Raw genomic sequence first — 19,194 nt, forward strand, 5'->3', positions numbered from 1 at the left:
TAGATATTGTAGGTCTCATCCTTCGTAGGTCTTCAGATCTTTTTAATTTTTTAATATAGACACTAAATATATTCTGCATATTAAATAAAATAAGTATGTTGCTATGTTACTTAGGCTGGTCTCTTGAACTTAAGTGGTCCTCCCACCTCGACCTCCCGAAGTGCTGGGATTACAGGCATGAGCTCCTACACCTCGCCCAGTCTTCAGATCTTGAGAAACGTAATAGTTCATCCTTTGGGATTATGAAGTACCTGCTGAATCTCCAGCACCCAACACAGTGTCTGGCACTTTTAGGTACTTATTTACATTTTTGTTGTCAAAGTAAATGAATGAAGATGTGTTTCAGATTTGCCGAGTACTGATAGGGCTGGCCGGAAAGCACTGGAGACTTCACCTAGGACAGGAGTCCCCCGGGCTGCCGACTGGTACTGGTCAGTGGCCTGTTAGGAACCTGGCTGCATAGCAGGAGATGAGCGGTGGGCACGTGATCAATACTGCTTGAGCTCCGCCTCCTGTCAGATCAGCTACAGCGTTAGATTCTTGTAGAAGCACAAACCCCATTGTGAACTGTGCACGTGAGGAGTCTAGGTTGCGCTCCTTATGAGAATCTAACTAATGTTTGATGGCCCGAGGTGGAACAGGTTCATTCTGAATTCGTACTCCTCTCCCTCTACCAGTCCATGAAAAAATTGTCTTCCTGATGCCAAAAAGGTTGGGGGCCCCTGATCTGGCAAAAAGTCCACTTTCCTTGCAGTGAACTATGACTTCTCTGCTTCCTACCTATCTCTCTGACTTCTTCTGACCACACTGCACAACATGTACCTGGAATTCCCCCTACTCCAGTTCATGTACAGTGCCCTGCTGTTTCCTTCTCCTGAACTGCACATCCCCCATTTTCCCAATCAGCTAACTCTCACATACGTTACAAGCTTCAGTTCTTGGTAATCATTCTATGACCCTCAGATCTGGATTAGGGGTTTGTTGCTCTGAACTCATCTCTGCTACCTCTTTTTATTGTACCACTACCTCACTGGACACTGGAACCTTTGATGGCTCTGACCTCTGTATCCCTAGCTCACAACACAGAAATCAGTGCAGAGTGGGTCTTTAATATATATGTGTTGAATGAATGGATTTCTTTCTATTATAGACAGGGGACAGAAGTCCAGCCAGGGTAAGGGATTTGCTCAAGTGGCACAGTGAGTGATGACAGAGCCTATATTCAAGTTTGGACTTCAGACTCCCAGAATAGATAGTCCCCTTAGCACAGCCCTCAGGCACTTCCTTGACACTGAAAACCAAGACAGAAAGTGGGTCTAGAATGGCCCTTGGCTAAGACTGCCATTGTTCTTTTGGAAGTGACATATTTAAACCAGCAGGCTTGAAAGATTTAGGCCTGAGTGTCAGCCTGAAATGGGTAGAGGTTTCCATGTGGAAATGTGTTTGAGCAAAAAGTCTTCACAGAACATTTTCTCCTCTTTTGTTTTTTTCTTCTTTTATCCTCTCTTATATTCCCTCCTCAGAGGTCTGAAGGCAAAGCTGTTTATCTCCAGATGACTATTTAAACACAATGCATATATGCTTTTGCTAAAATGTTAGTGGTCTGAAGAGTAGGCAATAGATTGGAAAGCAAAAGAAAAAAAAAACAAAAACAAAATGAAACAAAACAACAGCAAAAAGATGTTTTGATATAAGGAGCTGGAGATGGGTGTGTTTCTTCTATTAAAATCTCCAGGTGGTTTGCAGCTGAACCTCTATATCCAGGAAAGGACAGAGTCATCCGTTGCCTGCAAGGCCCCATGCTTTTCTTTACCAGAGCGAGAGTTTGGGTGCTGAGCAAGAACCTTGGGTCCCGCTTCCTTAGGCCAGAACTCCTTAGAGTGGCTAAACCCTGCAAGGGGCCTTGATGGTCAACAAGATTCAGTAAGAATTGAGAAGAGCCAGGATGTCGCTGGGATGAAACAGACCTGGCTTGAATCCTAGTGCCTCTGATGGCTTATTCAACTTGAACCAAGTGTCTGATCTCCCCAGGCTTCATTTTTCTCATTTCTAAGGTGAAGATAATGCTATTTACCCCCAAGAAGATTTTTTTTTTTTTTTTTTTGAGAGACGGGATCTCTCTGTGTTACCCAGGCTGGAGTACAGTGGCACAATCATATCTTACTGCAGCCTCGAACTCCTGGGCTCAAGCGATCTTCCCACCTCAGCCTCTTAAGTAGCTAGGACTATAGGTATGCATCACCAAATCCAGCTAGTTTTTAAATTTTGTTGTAGAAATGAGATCTTGCTATGCTGCCCAAGCTGTTCTCAAACTCCTGACCTCAATCCATCCGCCTGCCTCGGCCTCACAAAGCACTGGGATTACAGGCATGAGTCAGAATGCACAATCCACTGTCTACTCAGAGGACTGTTTTAAGGAACCAGTGAAATAGTACACATCAAGTGCCTAGGTTTTGTGATTTGGTTCACAATAGCTTCTCATATAGAATATGTGTTTCCTTTTTCTCTATATATATATTTAGATGTCTTTGAGAACAACCCTATCAAGAGGCCCCTCTTATTGAGGCTTTCTTGCTTCAAAGCTAAAATCTCCAAATCCTTCATCTGGTTTCCTCTCCTGGCGTGATATCCAATCCAATTCTGGTTATTCTTTTTGAAACATGGACCACCTGTCTGTATTCTATTTATAACATCACACAGTTCTGAGTTGCATGACCAGCTCTACAGCTTACTAGGTGTGTGACCTTGAGCAAAGCACGTCTCTTCCCTGTGCACGTTTTCTGATTTATAAAATGAAGACCTAAAGGCTTCTATGAGAAACAAGGTAAATAACAGGTGCAAAAAGCTCAGCAGGGGCTTCGCATGTAGCAGGTGCTCTGCATGTGTTTGAACCTTTTCTTACTGTAAACTCACTCTCCTCCAGTCCACGTGGTCTGTCTCCCACTTCTGACTCATCCTGAATTTTTGCAAGTGGTCTCTTGAATACAAACATTAGCATTTATATTTATTGGTCTGAAATTTGTTGACGATGATGAAATTTACTGTTCACTGAGCTCCTGCTATGCAGTGCATGTCATGCTATTTAATCTTTCTAATGACTCTACGGAGTAGATGTTATTCCCATTTTACAGATAAAGAAAATGGGACTTACTGAAGGTCAACCAAAACATGACAGAGCTGAGATCTAAACCTAAGTTTCTTTAATGCTGAAGTCAATTTTCTTTCCTTTACCATAATCTACTGTGCATCAGCTTATTGAAGTCATTTTGTGGGAATATTTGGGGATGGTTTATCTTTATTATGTGTTGCTTTGACCAAAATATCCTAGGTGCCACAGCCAATGCTGGAGGTATTAGAGATACCCTCCTTGTTCCAGGAGATATTGATTAAGGTAGGGAAAAACAACAGCTACAACTTTGTTTCCCCAAATGGGGAACGTTGTCATGGAAGCTGGGGTGGATGGGATCCAGGACTGGCTCTGGGCAATCTGACTTTGAGCAACGCAGTCCTCCTATCTTCTTCCTAACCTTGAGCATGATGGATTAGGCCAACTAATCTAAAGAGGTTCTTCCAGCTCTGTTTTTCCTGTTTATTTTCTTCATGTGGGAGTCAAATGACAGAATCTGTCTTTGAAATAAAAGAAGGATGGGGAACATATTTTCCATTTTTAGAACCAGAGGGCTACCTTGGAGAGAAGGGGCGGGGGCCAGTTTTTGGACCTCTTGAGGTCAGGAATATGTTCAGCTGGTTATAGTTGTAGGAACAGATTTTCATTCAGCATTGACGTGGTTCTTATGCTGATTGTTACCAGGGAAAAGAGACTACATAGTAACACTGTTAGGAGCTATGTAGACACTATTAGGATACAGATCTGGATTTGAATCCTGGCTTTGCCTCTCAATAGCTTTGTAACTCTGGGCTGGAGTCAATTTTTTTTTATCTGCAAAATTAGGAACTAACAAGTTTTTATGATTGATCAAATAAAATAATGTCTATGGAATATTTAGCACAATGTATCCTACATAGTAAGTGCTCAAAAAAAGAGAAAAGGGGCCGGGCATGGTGGCTCACACCTGTAATCCCAGCACTTGCAAGTGGATCATGAGGTCAAGTGATTGAGACCATCCTGGTCAACATGGTGAAACCCTGTCTCTACTAAAAATACAAAAAGTTAGCTGGGCATGGTGGTGCATGCCTGTAATCCCAGCTACTCAGGAGGCTGAGGCAGGAGAATTGCCTGAACCCAGGAGGCGGAGGTTGCAGTGAGCCAAGATGGTGCCATTGCACTCCAGCCTGGGTAACAAGAGCGAAACTCCGTCTCCAAAAAAAAAAAAAGAGAAAAGGTTATCATCATTAAATGAAATGCATTTTTCATAAGCTCCAAGTTTATGTGATACTTAAATGCAGGCTGAATGATTATAGAGGAAGTCACACCACAATGCATTGTGTGACTTATTGTGGTTAAATCTCTTTTTAGTTCCTTGTCATTCTGAGATCTTATGGTTCAAATAAGAACAGATAATACATGAGATTAGGAGTTAAGAGAAATACTGGGTTCTTGTGAGTTGCAGTGGTGAAGGCAGTCTTCTGTGAGATGTGAATTCTCTTTGATCTTGACAGTTGGTCTTCTTAGATATATTGGAAAAGTAGAAAGAACAACATTTGGGGGAGGGAATGCATGTGACCTATCACAAGGAAAGAGACAGGCAAATCCGACTGCAGCAGAGGGTTTATGGGCCATCAGGAAAAGCCTCATTTCTGTTATTTCCTAGGAATACGACACAGTGTCAGTGTCAGGAGAAAGAGGTGAGGAGGAGGGAACAGAGATTTGAAGACCCCTATTTTTAGCAGCAGTGTGACCACTCTTAGACACCATACATTCATAGGGTCAGGGTCAGCTGAGGAAGCTTGTAAGGAACTTTAAGTTTGGAAGTCAGTAGGTCTTGGCTCATATTCTAGCTCTGTTCCATACTAGTCAATTATACCCTCTGAGCTTCCATTTCCCCCAATGTCGAGGAAGGATAGCATTGCCTGGTGCTTACAGTGGGCATATGGCATAAAAGACGTTCTGTAGGTAAAGGAACATTGTCATGGAAGCTGGGAGCAGGGGAGGAAGCAGGAGCAGGGGAATAACCACAGCAGGCCTAGTAAATACTGAATACACAACCAGTGTTATTCTCCTGCTCCCACTTTTACAAAGTGTGGGCCAAAGTCCGCTGACATCTTCTAGGATAATGGAACAGTGACTTTCTCAGCAAGTTCAGCAGACGAAGGAGCTAGAAATGTCCCTTTCATGGAAACAGGAGGTGACTGGTCCTGATAGTCCCTGGTAGCCATGGAAACTGTGGCTGCTCTTTTGTTCTGTTCCTTCGCACTCACTGCTTGGCCTTAGCTCTTCTTTGCCACCCTCCAGGTCATCGGTGCTGTGGGCTGAACGCGGCGGTGCAACTAAATAGCCTGTAGACTAGCAGGGCTAATATAGGGATCAGGCACCAGTAGCCTAAAAATTAATGTTTTCGGTAAGTCAGCACCAGTCGATTGATAGTCACCAACGAATCAGAAAGCCCCTGCCACCTTTGCTTTCTCCTTCTTTCTCATTTATTTCTGAGCCATTCTAGAGCTTTAGCTCTTTTGAATTATCTTCTTTGATATTTCTCATCTGCCCACTGCAATTTAATCTACTGAGTACAGCATCTTTTTCTTTCCACTAATGCATTTTGTCAGCCTGCTAAATATGAGTTAAATAGTCTTTAGCCTCCTGAACTTTCCTGTTGTGCTTACCTTTTTCCTTCTTTTCATATATTTTCTGTGACTTTAAAATTCTATTTTCTTCTAATACTTGGGAAGAAGAAGATATAGACATTGGTTTCAGACAAAACTGACCATGAACCCTTCCTCTTCTTCTTCCCAGTAATCACTTAAATCTGGTTTTCCCATTTGTAAATGAAGGGTAACCCCTGCCTTGCAAAGTATTGAGAAGCTTAAATAGGATAATGTACATACAGTATTTACTATAGTGCCTGGCATAAGGGCACAAGTTAATTATTGGGATCTGCTAATGTTCTTTACAACCTTTGTATAAATAATTAAACTAGATCATTGTTTTCCTACTTTCTTCCACAGAATGATGGTTCTGCAATGTCTTAATACTTTAGGGAGACACCCAGCTGAATCTTGCTAAACAGAATGTAATGTAAAGCTTTTTAGAGGTTTTAGTATCAGATATACACTTGGGAGCTTTAAGACGGGCATACAGAATGTAGCATGTCTCAAAATTTTGTGGACATAGAAATATTTTCTTTTCAAGATACACCTGGTTTTGTGAGAAATACTACACTGGCTCTTTGATGCATTTGGATACGTTTATAAGAGCAATGGATGAGGCATCAGAGTGCACAGATTCTAATTCTGTTTTCGTCTCCAGCTAGTGGGGCTTAGGCTGGACACTAGCAGCCTAATTGATATGGAAAGATCACTTAGCTGTGAGTCAGGAGACATGGCTTATAGGCCCATTATTCCTCTGGTGTTTGAACATCAGTTCACCTTTAAGACTCTCATTTCTCATTTGTCTATTGGAGATAACAGCAGTGCCTACTGCATAGGATTTTGAAGGGTGAATGAGATATTTGAGAATAATTTGTAAGCTAATAAAAGCTAAAATAATACGGTACCATCTCCATCATCTTCGTCTCTAACACCATTGTCAACACCTTGTAGTGACCTTTGAACTTGAGGCCCAGCTACCTGCAGTTGCTGAAGAGAAATTCAGATCGCCAGCTGTTTGTAGCCCCATTCCATGTCAGCTGTCAGTGGCTTCACTGCACCAGGCTGCTACAATCTAAGCCTGCACTGTAGGCACGGTCTTTGTCCCAGGAGCAGAGCTAGCAAAAGGTCTTCCCAGTGGCTTCGTCAATAATCATTTGGCTCCAAGGAGCACAGTGGACTGCTTCAGACCAGGCAGTAGCTTCTGGGGCTGAAGGAGGAGGAGAGACAGCCTTTTTCATTTTCTGCCATCCTTTTAAAGTTCCTCCTTGTGATGGGGAGAGGTTCTCTTGAAGACATGTGGTCAGTATCAGGTGGGACAATGAAGCCAGAACAAGTCCACCTAGAGTCATCACAGGTCCACCGTGCAAGCTGAGGTCTGTAAGCAGCTCAGCAGTTAAATTTGTTTCTTCTGCTCTGCTCAGGCTACATCTAGCAGGTTGATAGAGATGCTGTGGAGGATGGTGGTTAAGAGCCTGGACGCTGACATCAAATGGTTTTTCATTTCAGCCCTATTACCTTTGAGCTGCATGGTCCATGGAAAGTGATGGCCTCAGTTTCCTCATAGTGCAAAATGTGAGTGATAATAGAAAGCATCTCATGAAGTTTCTGTAAAGATTAAATGAGATATTGCATGAAAAAACTTGGTTATATTGTCCGGCACCTAAGTTAGCGCCTATGTCACCAGTGATAGCGGTAATGATGATGATGATGATGTTGGCAATAACTATGGCATCCTTTACTAAGAAAGTCATCTTAAGCAAAACAAATCTATACAAAGTACAATAAAATGACTCAAAACGTGACTTTAGAGAAACCAAATAAATCTATTAATGTTTGGTTTAAGGAAAGAAAGCTCAAGGCAACCTAATTTCCACCTTTAACTAAATAGCTGCCCTGGGAAGGAGATATTAAATACATCCGATTTAACTTGGACAGCAGAAGCTCACTCATAGAGTGACATTCAAAGGCTGTTTAGACATTAAACTGTCTGAGAATAGAACTGAGCTTAGTAGGGGTTGAGTTTGCTTTCTCTGGAAGTACCCAAATAAGAGTGAATGAACACTTGCCCAGACCTTAAGGACAAATCTGTGGATGATAAGATATTGGGGAAATAACATATCCCTTAAAGGATACCATAGATATCCCATAGTCAGAGAGCACAAGAGATAAGTTCATGACAGATATACAGAGGGAGGGATGGGAGAGACATGGGCCCAGGTGTGCAAGATACAGGAAAATATGCCCCATATTGAGACATCACACTAAAGCAGTGCATGACAACCCCTGATATAAGAGACAGGTTAGAAGATACAGAGCCATATACCTTAGAGTTTCTGAGAAGGCCCCAATTTCAAATATTCTTTCTTTCTGCCTCCAGCATGACACTTGCACTTGTCAGATGACGTGTCCCAATTTCAGTTTCCAGAAATACGGCAAAGAAGCAGAGACACCAGAGCTCAGGTGCTGCGGAATCCCACAAGGCACTCAGTGAGGTTAATGAGGTACTCAGCAATCTACAGTGGTCATCCTGATATACAGGTAGATTGGCGGCCTCAGCAAGGGCATTTTTGTATGATTTCTGACCAGGCAGGCACCAAACCTTGCCAGAAAAAGTGAGTGAATCAATTTTCTAGAAAAAAAAATAATAATAATAATAACAATAGCAGCATTCCAATACTGACATCTCTTGGTAGAAAGGGAAACAACATTTAAACATTCGCTCATTCATTCATTCAATAGATGTTTATTGAGCACCTACTATATTTAGGCATGCTGTAGGCACTGGAAATAGAAGAGCATAAAATATGAGGTATGGCATGTAATACTTGCACATTAAATAGCTATTGATTGAATGAACTGATTCCAGATAAAGGCATTGAATCTCAAATGTGACATGACTTGTTCACGGGGGCCAGCAGCTAAGTGTGAAAGTTAGGATTCCAGCATGAGCAACAGTATCACGTATCCTGCTGATGCCCATGTAGGTGCCAATTGTTAGAAAGGGTGGTTTAAAGGAAATAAGGTAGAAGGAAATACACAGAGAGCTTACAGAGCCCTAAGTATGTATCAGACATAGTGCTTAGTGCTGTAATTATGATCTCCCATTTAACACACACAACTTCTTTATCAGGGATTATCACTTCCCTTTTACAGATTAGGAAACTGAAGCTCTGAGAGTCTGCATAACTTGCCAGAACTTAGGCAGGTATCAAATGGAAGACTTTGGATTTATATATCCACGTCTAGAACCAAAGCCAAGGCTGGGCACAGTGGCTCATGCCTGTAATCCCAGCATTTCGGGAGGCTGAGGCAGGCAGATCACCTGTGGTCAGGAGTTTAAGACCAGCCTGGCCAACATGGTGAAACCCTGTCGCTACTAAAACTACAAAAATTAGCCAGGTGTGGTGGCGTGTGACTATAGTCCCAGTTACTCGGGAGGCTCAGGCAGGAGAATTGCTTGAACCTGGGAGGCAGAGGTTGCAGTGAGCCAAAATCGCACCACTGCACTTGAGCCTGGGTGACAGAGTGAGACTCCATCTCTAAATAAATAAATAAATACCAAAGCCCAGCCTCTTTCCCCATCCCAAGTGGCCTTTCTACCTGCTGGGCTTCTTCACACCAATGTCTTCAGTTTCTAGAATCCCTTTCCCTCCTCTCAACAGCATTTGCCACTTAAAGAAATAAATTACTTCTCAGCCTAGGACCTGGTCTCTTGTGCTTTGGGGATCTCGGGAGGAAGTCAATGGGAGTGTAGCAGCTTTAAGTTTTCCACACACAAGGGTCTGATGGGGTTAGATCTATTTTTTCATTATAAAATGTGATTGATTCAATTCCAAATTTAACTTAAATTTGATTTTCTCCTCTCAACCTGGCATTTCCAAACCAAGAATCAATCAAACCCCAAATTATAGGCAATGTGTGGATCAACAGCGTGAAGTTATTTCCGGTCAAATTCCTCAAGCAATGCATTTTATGCCATTCTCTGCTACCATGAGAGGAGTTGAGATGTAAGAGGGAGGGAAAATGGAAGGAAAATTAGATTATTAACTTTCTCCAGTCCCAGCAATCAATATGCCCTGGTGGAATACTATTCCTACAGCACAGATTATTCCCCTGCAAGTAATGGGGAAGGAACCGCAAATGGTGATGTGAATGAGGGAGAACAGTGACCTCAGCCTTCCGGGAAAAAAAAAAGAAAAAGAAAAAGAAAAACTCATGTATTACGATCTGCAGCTATCATTTATTTAGCTCTTTTTTTTTTTTTTTTTTTTGCTAATTACATATGATATCTTATTTTGTCCTCATATCAGCTCTAAAAGAAGACCTCTGTTCCTATTTTTCAGATGGAAATATTTTTTCTTATTAGATTTACGGATCAGTTGGCAAGTGTCACACGGAGATGTTGTGGGTAAGCCAGGATTTGAACATAGATATGCCTGGCCCCAAAGGCCACACTTTCTGCATGAGGATATCCTGGGACCTTACTCTATGATGAAGTAGGAAGTGGTAGTGAAACAGGGGAAAGGCTGGAACAGGACTAGTTCTCATCTAGTCTCTGTAACATACAAAATTGGGTGATCCTTATGTAAGTCATTTAATTGCTCTATACTTTGTTCTCTATAAAATGGAAATGATGGAGATGCTTTGCTGAGAGGAGTAAATGAGGTAATTCTTTGCCACTAACATGGAAGCTTCAAGGCCTTTGGCTGTTTTGTTTACTATTGTTTTTCCCATGCCCTGAACAGTGCCTCAAAAGACCTGATGTTCAATGAAAATTGGTTGGATTGGTAAATGAATAGATGGATGGAGAGAAAGATAAGTGCTAGGCACACTGCCCGGATCATAGTAATCACTCAGCAAATGGAGGTTCCCTTTTCTGTCTCTGTATCTTACAACAGCAGTGCGATAAGGAGCCTGCTTAGGGAGGGGATGAGTATTATGGGAGAGATAGTTTCCACCTCATGGCCGTGTATAACCCCTACTCACAGCTAAGTGCTTATGTTCACCTTGCTGAGCCAGGAACTCTTAGTAAGTCACCTTGGTTTAAGTCCCGCTGTGAAGTTTCTGCCAGGTCCGGTTGCCATGGCAACTCCCCACAGCCCCTGGCTGCTCCATGGGCATGTGGCCTTAGTGAAGCCTTGACCTGCATGCTTTCTTCCTCCTGGACTTCAGAAACAACCGTGGTGATTCAGGCATTCTCTGAGTAAATGGTTGCCCCACAGTGCTGTTCATTCTCACTCCCACTCACACTTTCTCCTTCTTATGTCCTTCTCTTCATTTTTTTTCTCTTTTTGTCTTCTGCTGCTGTAAGAATAATTGAATTCCTAATATGTTCTGAGAATGTGTTGGACAAATAGGTGAGTCCTAGTTTCTGTTATCAATGAGGAGACTAACACCAATATATAGTTCAGAAATTATCATTTACTGAGGGCCTACTATGTGCCACAAACCGTGCTAGGCATTGGACACTGATTGGCTCATTTAGCTCTTACAACACCCCTGAAGGCTAAGTCATGTTCCGTTTCCTAGGTGAGAAAACTAAGAGCCAATAAACTAATGTGACTTCACCTCCCACTTGACTTTTAAAGACCCTGGGTTACTGTGATGTTTTAAATGACATAGGAGATGCAATTTAGTCCAGCAGAGCAGGGAGAGAGTATGAGCAATTCTACCCCTGCCCCTCAGCCCTTTTTCCCCAGACCAGAAATTAGCTCTGTGGAGCCTGGGTAGTGTATTTCTTGTAGTTTGTTAATTAGTGAAAGAAAGGTCTTGGCCACATATACCTCTGCTGCTGTGTGGGCCAGGAATGAGATATGCCTTCTAAGGGATCCACAGAGTGTTGTTATCCATGACTCACTGTGCAGAGTGTCTGTTCCCTGATACAGGGGCCTCTCACTACCTTTCACATCTCATCCTCTGGACCTGTCTTGTCTTCTCAAGAATTTATTCATGCTGGACTCATCATTACATATTTTTCCCCCAGAATAGACTCCATAAAGCCTAGATTAAAAATTCAGTGCTGGCCAGGCACCGTGGCTCATGCCTGTAATCCTAGCACTTTGGGAGGCCGAGGCAGGTAGATCACTTGAGGTCAGGAGTTCAAGACCAGCCTGCCCAACATGGTGAATCACTGTTTCTACTAAAAATAAAAAAATTAGCTGGTTGTGATTGTGTGTGCCTGTAAGTCTGAGGCAGGAGAACTGCTTGAATGCAGAAGGTGGAGGCGGAGGTTGCAATGATCTAAGACTGTGCCACTGCACTTCAGCCTGGGCAACAAAGTGAGACTCTGTCTCAAAACAAACAAACAAACAAACAAAAAACAGTGCTGCTATTAACTGTTATTTTAGGGGTTTTGCTAAATGACTAGTCTGGGGTAGCAGGTTGACTTTTTAACGTGAGATTTATGCAAGGTGCCAAACCCTAGTCCGTCTTTTTAGTAGATAACATTAATGTTAGATTATTTATGCTCTTTAGTTGCTAAAATATTTGTACTATATTTTATTTATTTATATTTATAAATTTTATTACAAATATATATGAAACAGCTTCTTGTGGCACTCAAATAAGAGATAAAACATAATCCTTTTTTTTCTGTGGTCATTTTAGGTTTAGAGATTCCCCATCTTTGGACACCAGAATCATGTTTTTAATTTACTCTTCTATTTAACATATATTCTATAACTACAATAACCACAGTCTCATGGATAGCTCCTGCCATAAGACATGCATTGTCCTAGGACTGAGAAAAAAGACAAGGGTCTTATCCTTAAATTAAATAACTTCTGGGTTCCAGATGGTGATTTGGGCATGAGAGACACAAAGATAAGGAAGGTGGAAACTTCTCCCTTAAGCAGGTTCTGTTATATGGCCAATGCTGGATGTTGGCTAGAATGCTTTTTGATTGGTCAGTATCTGTGTTATGTTGGTTGCTTATTGTTACTACCATTTATGGGAGTCATCATGCACTCACTGAGATTCTTCAATGAGCCAGACGCTGTGGTATTCACTGGGACATAATGGTGAGCAAAAGACGCTGCTTACCTTCAAGGAGCTGGCTGTGTATTTACTACACTCTAGGGTTTGGAATAAGATATGTAGGGAAGCATAATGAATATGGGTAGTAAATCTACCAAGAGCATAAGAAATCTTTGTATATGGCGAGTCTCAAAGAGTGATATGGTGACAAGGAAACAAGTGGACTTTTATCCAAAAGGAGCACCACCTACACTAATGTTCACATGATGAAGAGTGTTAATTTAGGAGCACTGCAGTAATTCAGCCCTGCTAGTCATTGGGCCAGGTGGGAGAGAGCACGGGAGGTATGAGTGTTGGGAGTCTTCATGAAAGGCCTTGGGTGCCAGCCTAATGAATATGGATCATATCCTGTGACTAGATGCTGTAAAACAACTTGAGAGATTTCATCAGGGAGTGCAGTGAACAGATAGAAGCACACCTCCCTTATCCCACAAGCAAACAGACAATAGAAGAGATTAAGGGAGTGGGGTGAAAATGCTAAGGACAGAGAATAAATAAGACTCCACAACTGTTCAGATACTGTAAAGGAGGAAGACAGAAACTCAAAGATGACATCTCAGTTTCTGGTCAGTTTAAATGGCAGTGCTTTCAATAAGCTGAGGATCCCAGGACGAGGAGGCTTTGAAGAGAAAATAATGTACCCTGTTTTGAATGTGTTGTTAGTATATTTGACATGCTAATGGGATAGCCACAGAAAGACGTCCAAGAGATGAGGGAAGAGGTTTGCTTAAAAGAAGAGCATAGGAGGTAAAAGAAATTTGGGAGGCATTGCTCTAAAACTGGTAAGCAAAACCTTGAAGAGCAAAGCCTAAAGAATGAGAAATGAACGGAGACTCAAAACAGCGTTCATAGAATTTCTTTGTTGGCTCAGCGTCCTCTAGCTGTGCACATCCAATCTACTTTTCCTATTATATCCATAAAATTGTCTTTAATTTTCAGAGGCAAAACCACCCTCCCCACTCGGTGCCCTCTCTTCTAGGTCATAACACAATTTGTCTTAGAATCTAATTAGCCATGGATAAGCTTGACTTTTCCCCCTAGCCTATAAACTCCTGAAGAGGAGAGATTATTCTTCTGCTCTGTATGTCTCTCACATAGTAGCTGCTAAGTAAAGCCTTGTGAAATTAATTTGAACTGATCAGCTTCTAACCTTGAAACTCTTCTAAATGACAGGCATTATATACAAATCATGCTGCATAATTGTCACAAGAACCCTGTGAGATATTTATTATCTTCATGTTACACATAAAGAAACTGAAGTTTGGAAGATGGAGATCACAGAGCCAATGAGGGCCAAAGCCCAGATTTGAACCCAGAATGATCTAACTCCAAAGCCCATGCTTATTTCACTAAGCTCTACTGAATTTAACAGCGTGATGTCTTCTCACGTGCCTCTAAGGAGAATGGAGGGCTTAATATCATCTAATTGTTATCAAGAATGATCAACCAAATTGGGAAGGGAGGAGTGAAAATTACTACAAGTTTCAGGAATCCTGTTTCTTTTATGTTTACCCAAAGGAATAAGAAGCCCATTTTGCAGAGTGTTAAACCAAGGCCCAACGAGGGCCAACTGAGGTCACATAGCAGGTACAAAGGTTAGAAAACATGTTTTTTTTTTTTCTTTTCTTTTTTCAGATTCCCAACTGGAAAATAATAGAATTCCCAAACTTGATGCCACTCCCATTTCTTCACCTTATGGAATTATGTGTCTTTCTGTGTGTTTGTGTTACCAGGTTTGCTGAAAAGCCCAGTGAACAAGACAGCCCTGACACTGATTGCTGTGAGCTCCTGCATCTTGGCCATGGTGTGTGGCAGCCAGATGTCTTGTCCACTCACTGTGAAGGTGACTCTGCATGTGCCTGAGCACTTCATAGCAGATGGTAAGAGCCGAGCATTGCAGATGCTCCACACCCATTCAGCACCTTGCATCCCTGGCTGGTCAAATGTTTCTATGTATGGCCCAACCTTGGAATAGTTAATATATATATTACAGGGGAAAAAAAGAAGCGTTAAAGACCTGGGAAGAGGATCTTACCATTTGGAATCTGGATTATTTGAATTAAATACCACTTCTGTTTATTTTTATTTTTATTTTTTATTTTACTTTAAGTTCTGGGATACATGTGCTGAACATGCAGGTTTGTTACATAGGTATACATGTGCCATGGTTGTTTGCTGCACCTATCAACCCATCACCTAGGTTTTAAGCCCTGCATACATTAGGCATTTGTCCTAATGCTCCCCCTCCCCTTTCCCTCCACCCCCTGACAGGCCCCAGTATGTGATGTTCCCCTCCCTGTGTCCATGTGTTCTCATTGTTCAACTCCCACTTATGAGTGAGAACAAGTAGTGTTTGGTTTTCTGTTCCTGTGTTAGTTTGCTGAGGATAATGGTTTCCAGTTTCATCCATGTCCCTGCAAAGGACATGAACTCATTCTTTTTTATTGCAACATAGTATTCCACGGTGTATATGTGCCACATTTCCTTTATCCAGTAAACACTGCTTTTATCCTATGAGCAAGGATAAAGTTTATTAACTAAAGGAAGAATTCAAATGTGAATGCAGAAAGATTGAGCTACTTCAGAGAACCTACTGATTCTTATGCTTGTGGATCCATTTCAAAATAAAAATGCCCCCCAGAGAGTATTTGCTAATTAAAAACATATGACAAGAAATACTGTATAAGTTTTATTGGAATACCCTGAATGTCCTGGATAATATTCATATTCTCATTCCCTGTAAATGTTACAAGTATCTTATGTTCTACCATTTACTTTTTACCCAATTAAATTGAATTAATGAGACACTGTAGCCACCATAGTCATTAGCAAAGCATGGTCCAAGACCCTGATTAACGTGCTTGCTATCTATTGCTAAAGTGCCCTCCAGAAAAGTTGCTCCAGTTTGCATACTTCAGGACATGTTGGTGTCTGTTTCTCAAACACTTGTCACATGGCATCACCATCTTTAGATATGTTGAGGTTTAGCATAATTCTAATGAAGAAGGCATACCTTAACTCTGCAACTGTGCAGCTTAATAAATTTTTAGTTTCAGAACTTTTTATACTTTAAAAATTGTATGCATTTTACACTTTTAAAAATGTGTATGTCTTGATTAGTTTGAAATACCCGTGAAATCATCACCATGAGAAATGCCATAAACATAACCATCACCTCTAAAAGTTTCTTCTCATTCTAATTTTTTGTGATAAGAACGTGTAACATAGGATTACATATGAATCGACCCAGATAAAATTATAGAATATTTCCAGCACCTCATAAGGTTTCCTTGTGCCTCCTTCCAGCTAATGCTCTGTAGGGGCAATAAATGTTCTGACTTGTAGCACCATATTAGTACCATTAATTCTTAAAAATAGTTTTGCATTTTGATATGTATTGTATGTTTCTGAGATCCTTACCCTCTATTTGCCAGTTTTCCTTCAAAGAAACTTGATTATATCTCCAATGTTTAAGTTTCAGTGTTCAGAACTTAGCACCATCCCTTCAGTATATTGTGACCAGAGCAAAGTGGAACTTTTACCCCCCAACCCATGTTTTGAAACAGCCAAACTTCTATCAGTGCATCCTGATTGTTCCCACTTAACCATAGTGCAGAAACCCCTACTTGTTTTTCACTTGGACTGCAAGTAAGTTCATATACATTCAGAGCTTAGTATTTCTTATTTCATATACATTCAGTTGATATTCAGACCTATGTACAAGACTTTGGTTCATCTTTAATGAATCATATGTGCACATAAGATAGGTAAACATGTGGTGGGGGAGATGGTAGGGAATAGTGTAGGAAGGCAGAAGGAACAAAATTACAGAAGCAAATGGTTTCATGGATTAGGCAGCTAGAAGAATTGCCAGAACCTGGATGTGGCCAGAATATAGTGATGGAGGAGCAAGAGTGATGACCACTGAGTTGGAAAAAAACAGTAGAGCAAGTATTAACTTCTACAAAATGCATGTCTCCCACCTTTTATCTCTCAGCTGTCAGTACTCATTAATTGCAGAATGTTAAGCCTTAAAGGTGTTCAAGTTTTACATATTTATTTTCATACATGTAGAAATTGAATCCCTGAGAGAATAACTTGCTCAAGGTGAAATAGTTTAATGACTAACAGCACGGCTTTGGAATAATATAAACATTAATCCAAATGCTTGTTCTGTTGTCTGCCACTTTGATAGCCAAGTGAATTCACCTCTCTGAGTCTCTGTCTCTACATCTATAAGAGGTGGATAACAGTAGTACCTGTCTCATCAGAGTGTTCTGAAGACTACAATTCCTGTTCTTTATCATATTCGTCAAATTTTCAGATAGCATGTGACTAAGAAATAGCAAACAGCTGGGAAAGAGCAAAATCAAGGGACTACCCAAGAGAGCCGCAAATGATCTTGATGATATGGAAGGACAGACCCAAGTGTGGTGAATTAAAAGCTGCCCTTTCTCAGTGCTCCCAGTGTCGTAAACTTAAAATTTTTTAACAGCCTGTGAAATTTCTGTGGCAGAAACAGCCTGTGGAATTTCAGTCTGTTTCTGCCTCTAGACTGGAATCTCTGTGAGGGCAGGAATTATATCTTTTGGGAGGAAATATTGTATTCCCAGTGATAAGCAAGGTGCCTGGTCCATAATGGATGTTCAGCAAATATGTGTTCAGTGAATGAATGTTGCCTGAATTAAAGCTGAGTTGTGTTCATTATTCTATGGGCTCCTTCTAATAGATCTCTAATCATACAACAGACGCTGAATCAAAGAAAGCTAAGGCAGATGATGCATAGAGATCAAAGATGTTTTAAAATGTACCCGTGAAGTTTTAAAATGTACCCAGGATTTGTCTGCAGATACGGAAAGGACTGTTGTGAAAAGCAGTTTTCATATTCACAGATCTCAGATACACAATGCACAGCACACCATGTGGGAAAGCACCCGGATCTATCAGAAGACAGAAGGAGCAGGTGGAAAGCATGGGCAAGAGTCTGTATTGTGGTTATCGCAGGAAGAAATGGGTGAGGCGGTGTAAGCAGGGTAGACAGATTTGGGATCGGCTAATTTGAATTAACTTTGGTAGGCTCTGGGGTTTAGAGCTGCTCCTGATTGCCTGGTATCTGGCCCTAGGATGATGAAAGGAGAGGATATTCTTTCCCAGTTCGTGATAAGCCACATAGAGGAGATGATTGGAGTGTAGGCTCTGGATTGGTTAATTTTCATATGAAAGGTGTGCTCCCCGAACAAGTCTTTTGCTTTCTCTAAGATATGACTATCCCTGGAAGGGAGGGCTCTCCCCAGTCAGGAGGCTCAGATGCCAAAGCATCAAGCATACAGAAATAAGAAAATATAATTAATACAAAAAAATTAGAAATAACTATGGAGTGTACAAATCTTGGAGATGTGATGGAGCAAGCTTAGAAGACAGCATTGGGAAGGCCTTGTCCATAGTATCTTCATCTCCAGGCACAATGGAATCTCCATCCCTTACATGACATAATATCTTAGTAGGATTGTGTCCTTTCAAATGAAGTAGATTTTGGTTTGGATCTCAATTTTGTTGCTTATTTACTGTGAAACATAGAAGAGTCAAGTTAGCTACCTGAGTCTCATTTTTCTCAACCGTCTGAAAAATGAGGATTATTATGAGATGATTGAATGTCATAATGTATATAAAGTGCCTAGTAGAGTGTCTAAAACATTGTGATATAGCCCAACAAATGGTAGCTGTTATTACTCTTATTATTAAAATAGTTTGTAAAGAGAGAGACTTCAGAAGCTAGAACATGACAACGCAAGAAAAAACCAAATAGGTGAATTTAGCTACTCTCAGTGAAGTGAATAGAAAAGGAAGTACGTTATATGCTCTGTTCTAGCTGAAAGTGGCTTTCCCACTTGAAGACATTAACACTTGAAAGTCCTCCATCTCTGAAGCTCAGCAGGAATCCTGGGAGCAGCCAGCCCCTGAAACCAGGTGGACACCTGTCTGGTAATTCCAAGCAAGCTCACCTTCCCCAGCATAATCCCAGAGCCTCCTTTGGCAGAAACTCTTTGGGAATTGCTCATCTCATTCCTCCAACAGCTCTCCAAAGTGGTCTTTATTATCCACTTTTGGCAGATATAGAAACTGGGATGTGAAGGGGAGTAGAATCCAGTCTCCTGTAGGAGTAGAGAAGGATCTAGAAAATTGATTTTAAAAATTGTACTAGTGGAGTTTCCAGCTTTGATTTCTGGAAATAAGAGGGTATTACATAAGGGGATAAGAGGGAAAGTGATAATAGTGCCTATTTCCTTGAACCCATATCATCCCTTAGTATTGATATTTATAAATGTGTTATAACCTAACATAAATATAGTAACAAACACAGATGGAAATTGCACAATTCTGTTATTTACATAC

The 19,194-nt window shown here is 41.1% G+C and overlaps 1 protein-coding gene across 3 annotated transcripts in view; it reads left to right on the forward strand.

The window, feature by feature from the left end:
- ASTN2 (astrotactin 2) overlaps positions 1-19,194 on the forward strand; it is a 976,097-nt gene that overhangs the window by 358,695 nt on the left and 598,208 nt on the right. For all 3 annotated transcript variants that reach the window (XM_012472754.2, XM_064378516.1, XM_012472755.3), the window contains one exon: positions 14,535-14,681. In XM_012472754.2, the coding sequence (XP_012328177.2) occupies positions 14,535-14,681 (147 nt within the window). The remainder of the gene's footprint in view (positions 1-14,534; positions 14,682-19,194) is intronic.

This window comes from Aotus nancymaae, unplaced genomic scaffold (genome assembly GCF_030222135.1).
Source record: "Aotus nancymaae isolate 86718 unplaced genomic scaffold, 86718_ANA_hifiasm-v0.15.2.pri h1tg000003l, whole genome shotgun sequence".
In the NCBI taxonomy this organism is placed as follows: Eukaryota; Metazoa; Chordata; class Mammalia; order Primates; family Aotidae; genus Aotus; species Aotus nancymaae.